This window comes from Macadamia integrifolia, unplaced genomic scaffold (genome assembly GCF_013358625.1).
Source record: "Macadamia integrifolia cultivar HAES 741 unplaced genomic scaffold, SCU_Mint_v3 scaffold2147, whole genome shotgun sequence".
Taxonomy (NCBI): domain Eukaryota; kingdom Viridiplantae; phylum Streptophyta; class Magnoliopsida; order Proteales; family Proteaceae; genus Macadamia; species Macadamia integrifolia.
This window is the reverse complement of record NW_024868540.1, coordinates 68,006-76,156: the sequence shown is the minus strand read 5'-3', so window position 1 is coordinate 76,156 and position 8,151 is coordinate 68,006. Positions and strand designations below refer to the sequence as shown.

The window sequence follows — 8,151 nt, the reverse complement described above, 5'->3', positions numbered from 1 at the left end:
TATTAAAAGAGATAAAAAAATAAAGTGGCTGCTCTCCCTGTGTTCGACCCGTAGCTACACTGATCCGTACGCTTGCGGTTACATTTTAAATCTCAAACAATGAAGATGAGCATTCCTTTGTACAAGAAATAAAATATGAATGGATCCCCCTATGTGCTCCACCTGCAAATGCTTTGGGCACTCCACAGTGCTTTGTGCAAAAAAATCTCAAAAAATATGTCTAAAGAGGATAATCTGGTAGAGGCAGTTGAAGAATCATTGGTGTCTAGTCATCAAGCTCGCAAGCTCGTCTTTGGCATCTTTGGCCCCTGGTAACCCTAATCTTGAACATCTACCTCTGAGAAAGCCTCTGAAGCAGAACCGAGGTCGAAATCAGCGCTTTACGACCGTCAACTCTGGCATCTTGGCCCCTCGTCTTGTTCTGATGGTCTGATGGAAGATCTAGTGGGCTTTAACCAGTTCTCCACGCATACTTGCCATAATGAACAAGGTTTGCCTATAGCTCTGACACCTCTCCCTTCTTCCCCTCGCATTACTTTCCTCATTCTCCAAATTTCCATCGAACCACCCCCTCAAATTCGGGTAACTTATATGACCCAACCCACTCCTTCTCGACTCTCCCTGACCCATACCCCAACCCAAACCCGCTCCCCTCTTCTTCCATCTATCTCGACCTATGCCCATCCTCTCTAGACTTGACCTACGACCCCCACCCATCTTCTCCCCCACCCACTCCCACCTCTTGCATGCCTGCATCGCCACCTTGGAAGGCGCCATCATCGCTTCATCGCCAACTTTATCATTCGTTAATTGTGCCACCACCAGTATCGCCGATGTCTCTGCTATCGCCGTCACCTCCTCTAACCTCCCTCTACACTCGTACGATGTTACTGATGCTGTGTTGCCACCTCTCACCAACTGGGTTGTCTTTGACCATGCCGCTGATGCCCCCTACTACTGTGTTCTCGCCTGGCCTCTTGCTGGGCCTTGATTTTGTTGCTAATCTCCCACCAGCCCCTTTGTCCTCCCACGCTTTGGAAGGCGTCAACACTGACTCTCCCACCACTGCTAAGATGATACTAGACTCAACTGCTACCACCCATATCTCTGGGCTCTCTATTGGCCTTCAGCCAGCCTTGCCTCTCACGCCTTGGAAGGCGTCATCATCCCCCTCCACCTCTGCTGACTCTGGTGCTCCCCACCCTCCCATTACTACTGATTCGGGTGCTCCCCAACCCCGCACTTTTGCTGGTCTCCACAAGCTTCCTCCCTTGACACTGGCCTCCTACCTGACACTCATCACTTGGGCTCCTCCCCTATTGCATATTCCCCCTCTGGGAATCATGGTCCTTTAGCTAACGTATCCCCTCTCTCCAAGTTTAGACTGGCTCCTCTAGTTTCCCCCCAGATCCCTTGTTGCTGACCAAAAGAAGAAGGCCATGTCCACCCTTCCATGCCTTAAAGGCCCCTCTAACCCCAAGCCTTCCATACCCTCTCCCCTCAAGGAGTATTTCAGTTGGCCTAAGTCCAAACCTGCCCCAACCACCTGCTCTACTGAGTCTCAGCTGCCTTCCCACTCCCTTTCCAAATGATCCCTTGGACTATCTGGAACGTCAAAGGTCTAAATTCCTTTTCCAAACAGGCCTCCATTCGCTCTCGTATCAAATCTTTTAGAGCTGCTATCTACTGCCTCCTTGAAACATGCACCCTTGAAGCAAATGCCCCCCGCATCGTTGCTTCTATTGATCCCACTTGGTCCTTCATTTCCAACTATGCCCACTCTCCCAATGGGCGCATTTGGATCCTTTGGAACCCTCTCCTCATCCACATCTGCCTTGCCTCTTCCTCCCAAGTCATCCATTTCTCCCCTTTTCCTTCTTCTCTGTTGTCTATGCTCTTAATCGGGCCCCTGACAGACTCCCTTTGTGGCCGACCTCTTCTCCTTCTCCTCCTCCTCCTCCACCCTCTCTTCCCTTCCCTGGGGCATTAGAGGAGACTTCAATGTGGTTAGGGCATCCTATGAGAAACTTAGTGGTTCCCCCATTGACACCCCCTCCTCTGACTCCTTCAATAATTGCATCGAGGATATTGGGATGGATGATCTTAGGTGGTCTAGTTCTAAATTCACTTGGCATAATCATCGCAATGGTCATGATTGGGTGGCCTGCAAGCTCGACCGTTTTCTTGTCAATGAAGCTTGGTTCACTGCCTTCCTTGCCTCCCATGCCAGCTTCGATCTCCCTGACATCTCCGATCATTCCCCCATCTCCCTCTTTGTGCAGCCCCATATCTCCTTTGGCCCCAAACCTTTCAAGTATTTTGACATGTGGTCCATTCATGAGGGATTCCTCTCCTGGGTTAGGGATATTTGGGCCATCCCCACCATTGTCTCCTCTCCTCTCATTGCTTTTGCCAAAAAGCATAAGAATGTCAAAGTGGCGAACCAATGCCAACTCTACTCTTAAGCTCATCTCCCGCATTGGTTTGGAACCAATTTAAAGCTGAAGTTGTCTCCTACTTTGATGATCTCTTCCATCCTCCCCCCACCCCTTCCCCCCAACATTCTTAACAAATCCATCCCTGATCATCTTCTACCATCCCTTCAAGCCATCCTTTCAGACAATGAGATCCTCTCTGCTGTCCTCAATTATAAGTCCAATAAAGCTCCTGGCCTTAATGGCTTCAACATGGTATTCTTCTCCACTTGCTGGCATATCATCTGTGATGATCTCATCTTTGCCATCCGCAACTTCTTCCTCAACCCCTCCCAAATCTCTGGCATCAACCACTCTTTCCTTTGCCTCATCCCCAAGAAGGAAGGTGCTCAATGCATATCTGAATTCATACCCATGTCCCTCTGCAATCTTCTTTACAAATTTAATGCCAAGATCCTAGCCAATCGGATCCAAACGGTAATTAATTCTCTCGTCAGTCCAAATTAATCTGCATTTATTGTTGGAAGAAGCATCTAGGACAACATCATCCTTTGCCATGAGATTGTCAGAGGTTTCAACTGTAAACCCCACTCTTCTGTGGCCTTATGAAGATAGACATTCACAAGGCATTCAATTCGATCCGTTGGGATTTCATCTCCACAGTCCTTTTATTAACCGATTTATGTATTGGATTCCACTCGACCCATAGTTGGGAACTAATGATTGGCTTTGTTTCAAAGATTTTGGATTTTCTCATAACGATTAAATTATATCTGGTTTTATTTCCACTTTTCCAGTTATTCTAGATACAATTTTCAAATATTGGATCTTCCTCCTTCAAATGTCTTCCCCCCCCCCTCCTTTGTTCACTGAATCCACTTATGCATCTCCACCCCCTGATTCTCTGTCCTCCTCAATGGTAGCCCCGTAGGGTACTTCTCTACGGTAGGCATCAGGCAAGGGTGCCCACTCTCCCCCTTCCTTTTCTGCCTGGCCCTTGAAGTCCTCTCCCATTCAATCTGATCCTCCACTGACCAACACCTTATCTCCCCCATCCTCAAATGTAAAGCCCTTATGCTAACCCATTATGCCTTTGCTGACAATCTCATGATCTTTACTAAAGCCGACGCTGCCTCCATAACCAACATCATGTCCTCCCACCACCTCTTTGAATCCCTTTCTAGCTTAAAAACTAATCTCCTCAAATCCAACCTCTTCCTTTTGGGAGTTTCGAACGCCCGTCAAGCCCAACTCCTTGCCATTTCTGGTTTCTCCTCAGGAACCCTCCCCGTCAAATACTTTAGCCTCCCTCTTATTTCCTCTCATCTCTCCCCTCACCACTATTCCCCCATCCTTAATTCCATCAGGAAAAGGCTCCAACTTTGGAAAGCAAGCTCCTCTCCTATGCGAGTCGCCTAGTCCTAATCAATTCTGTCCTCCAATCCCTCTACCTTTACTAGTCGGGCATCTTTTTCCTCCCTGCTTCCACTTCCAAAGCCATTGACTCTCTCCTCTGTGCCTTCCTTTTGGAAAGGAACTGAGGCCACTAGATTCCTCCACCCTATAAGTTGGTCGAATGCTTGCCGCCCCAAGTCTGAAGGAGGTTTGGGCCTCCACAAAATCAAGGATGTCAACTCTGTAGCTATCCTCAAGCTCATTTGGAAAATCATCTCCAAGCAACAGAGTATCTGGGTCTCATGGGTTTACTCTGTTCCCCTTAAAAATAATTCCCTTTGGACTGCCACCCCCTCTGCTGATGCCTCCTGGATCTGGCGATGCATTCTTAATTCTAGACCCCTTGCCCTTCCTATTCTGCACCATTGGCAATGGCTCCTCCACCTTGACCTTTAGCACCCTGTTGGCATCCTTCTCCCCCTGGTCTCCCCTAGAATTATCTCCTCCATTGGCTCGACTCAATTTGCCACCGTGGCCTCCATCCTCTCCCCTAATGGTTGGTCCCCTCCGTTTCTCCCTCCCCCTTGCCGGATCTCTGGTCCTCCCCCCATTCCCCTAGTCATAGAGGATTATAAGATACCGTTAATTAGGCTCCCTTCCTCGAGCCTCTTCTCCTCTACCTCTGTTTGGAACTCTACCCACTACACCCTCTTATTCCTTGGCGAAATATCATCTGGTTTAAAGGGCACATCCCTTGCCATATCTTCACCGCCTGGCGATCTCTCTCCTACTGTCTCCCAACTCAGTCCTTCCTCATTTACCGTCACATCCAGGTCCCTACCTCCTGCTGTTTGTGTTGGAATGGTACTGAAGATGTTGCCCATCTTTTCTTCTCCTGCCCTTTCTCTGCCTCCATCTGGAAGAAGGTCCTCCGCTCATACTGGCCCTCCACCTGTCCCATCCTTCCCCTTCCCTGCGAATGGATCTGAGTAGACATGATTTTTAGTGGCTCCACCATATGTGACACAGTTGGAAAGCTCGCCCTTTGCGCCACCATCAACCACCTTTGGATGGACGAAATCTGCGTAGATGGACCCCCAACTCCTGTTCCTTCGAAGGGATTTAGAAGGCCATCTACTTCGATGTTTCCTCTAAGCTAGATCTCTCTGCCACTGTCCAGTTCGTGACACCCCAAGGAATGAGGTCATTGTTGTCTCCTGGGGTCTTCCTACCTCTATCATTCCCCCCCGCCCCAACTGTTGTCTCCCATAGTTGTTTCTTCGGGCCTTAGTTGCCCCCCCTTCTGGAGGGTTTTGCTCCTTTTTGGCCCCCCCTTTTCCGCCTTATATATTCTTCTCCTTGGTAATGAATTATTTATTCATAAAAATAAAAAAAAAAGGTGCCGGCTGCCTACCTGACGCAACAATGTATATGACTAGACTAGACCAAAAAGTGATTACAAATACTGTGAAGGGGATAAATATAATGAGAGGTGTAATATTAATTATATTGTTTACGTTTGAAAAATGCAGCTAAAATTGTATTCACAAACCAAAACAAAACATTGATATGTGTTAAATTGTACATATAGTATCGGTAAGGGTCAATACCAATACGGTACAATACGGTACGATACTTTAAACCATGCCCCCCCCCCCTTTTCTTCTTCTTTCTTCTCTCCCTTCCTTCATCTGTTCTCGTTTTCCTCTGTTCTGGGTGATAACATCAGATCAAAGGAAAGCTTTGCTGAAGTTAATTCCCAATCATTTGAACCTGAGATTGGGCTTGACAGTATCCTCGACCTTGGGCGAATCAATGTCCCTGACCAAGATCCAGAACCCTCTCACAGCTCGAGTGTGCAATCAAGTTTCAGACCTGCAACTAAAACCAGATCTGAGAATATCAAGAGGTTCAGTTGCAGAAATCTTCTACAGTCTAATATCAAGTCTTCTTGTCTGATTATCGCTTGCATCTAGAAGGGCTTGGAGTCACAGGTCTCATCTCCTAAATTTAGCTTGGTTGGATGCTTATTGGCTGAGTTTCATCCATCGTGGCTCAAAGTCTCTTCCACTGGTTTCTGGTTTCTTGTTTCAAGGTAAGAGAGAAGAATTCTCCTTCTAGATATTTGCTCCCTTTTGTTGAATTTCCAGTTATGCCCTTGCACTTTAGGTTTAACTTCCCATACCCATATTTTATCTTTGCTTCCCAGATTGGATTAGCGGACGCCACAAAACAAAGTAGTCGTACAAGGACATTTGGCTTATCAGAGGCAATGGCCTTCGCCTACGTCAAAGACAGCTGATTCGTCCTAATAACATGTCTTCTGCTGGGATTGGGTGTCTGGTGGTACCTTCTGCCGGAGCCCCTATTGGTTCAACCTACGTTAGATATCCTTAGCACTTTGCTTCTCTTCTAAGTGAATCCCAAGGAAATTACAACTCTGCCACTCAATCGTGATTTTCTGTTTAATTACACTTCTGCCGTTACTCATATAAAACTCAAATTATTTAGTGATTTGCCATTATCTCTTGATACTTGAGTATTTACCATTTGAATGGGTCCATTTAATTACAAATTACTACTGTTTCTAGTATTTGGCTTCTACGTGTTTAAGTGGGCCCACATCCATCCAAGTTGTGTCTTCGGGACCCACCAATCCCGCATTAAAATGTCTACAAGTAAGAAAAGAAAAGAACTTCAGTGATTCATACATCTTCTTCTTTATCTTTTTTATAAATAAAGGTGCGGTGGTTGTAGACTTGCAGTGGTGAGGTGAGCACATGAGCAGGTGTGAGAGAGAGAGAGAGAAATGCAGGGTAAAGAGCACCCTTCACAAGGGTATAGAGGTAAACTCACTTCCACTGAAGGATATTTTTTCCATTAAGAGGTTTCTTATTGTCTGACTTCATCACATAACAGAGATACTCTAAAGGGCACTAATGGATTGGTTTAAATGTAAGAATCTTTAAAACGGGGGAGGGGGTGTAATGTCATTCGAGCAAAGTACAAGGGAGGGTGGTGTAATTTTCCCGATAAAAAAAAGAACACTAGAACACTTTGTTTGCCAAGGCGAACACCTTGCAGCCACCTAATCACCAAGGCAGTTAGGCAGTACCTCAAACGCCTTGGTCGCCTTGCTGCCTTTATAACTATGATCATATTGTAATTGACATTATATCAAATTAGTTCCAAACCAGTACATCTTCTAGAAGTTTGATCCATCAAGATAAGGAGTTTTAACTCTATTGCATTGCAGAATGTGTACAGAAAACAAAGACCCAAATGAAGGTCATTTGTATTTGTGTTCTAAACTATATATAACCAGAGCGCTTCATAGAAGGTAATAATTCTGCAAGTATAAACAATGATAAAGTAACATTGACAGGCTAAACAATGAAGAAACTCCAAACACAGAGTACCGTTTGCTTGTAATTCTTCCAAGGAGAAGCAACTCCCAATTGATTCCGGAAGGGACTTCAATTGGTTGTTTGAAACATTCAATAGCAACAACTGAAATGCCAAAAAATCTTCATTAAGCACTAGAAAACCACAATACAAGCCAAAGCTCAGTGAAGCTCATAATGTCAATTATTGTAAAATTTACAATCTCAAAACATAAAAGAGTCATCATTCATAAAATACAGCTCATAGTAGTTACTCCAAGCACCTTAAACACTGTTGTTCATACAGCTTCTCACATCCAATAAATGTCTCAGAGAAGCCAACAAGCATGTCCAATGAGAAAACATAAGGTGTAGCCAGGAGTATCATATCTAGAACAATGCAATATTGGCTTTTGTAATAACTAAACCAAAAAACATGGCAATTAGGTTTACTGATCAATTTGGTCATTGATTATATGAAAGCATGGGTATCATCTTGGCCACATAAAGGAACAAGATGAGATTTTCTTAGTACTGGTGAACATTTTCATATAAAAATGAAAAAAATAAAAAATAAAGAAGTTATACTTCACTTCTTGCCAGATTTGAGTTCCCAAACCACAGTATCATGATCCAGCTCAGCTCAAGGTGTGGACAAAGTGTATGTCCAAGTATATATATTTCTAATATAGTTTAAAGCAGAACTAAATCCTAGTAGGCTAACTGCACATGATTTAACTTTTGTCTATCACACATTTGTTTCCACAAACCAAGACAATGATGGCTTAGATAGGGATTTAAAGCAATTTGTAAAATTATGGATAGTCTAATCAGAAAGACAGTTGACATTTTTTTGGGTGAATAAATAATTGCATTAACAATAGGAAGAATATATAAAGGGAAGGGGTGGGAGCCACAAGGGACAAGACCTCAGGGGA

The 8,151-nt window shown here is 44.8% G+C and overlaps 1 protein-coding gene across 3 annotated transcripts in view; it reads right to left on the bottom strand.

The window, feature by feature from the left end:
* Positions 1 to 8,151, bottom strand: part of LOC122065892 (plant intracellular Ras-group-related LRR protein 7) — a 51,881-nt gene that overhangs the window by 13,615 nt on the left and 30,115 nt on the right. For all 3 annotated transcript variants that reach the window (XM_042629716.1, XM_042629715.1, XM_042629717.1), the window contains exon 6: positions 7,250 to 7,340. In XM_042629716.1, the coding sequence (XP_042485650.1) occupies positions 7,250 to 7,340 (91 nt within the window). The remainder of the gene's footprint in view (positions 1 to 7,249; positions 7,341 to 8,151) is intronic.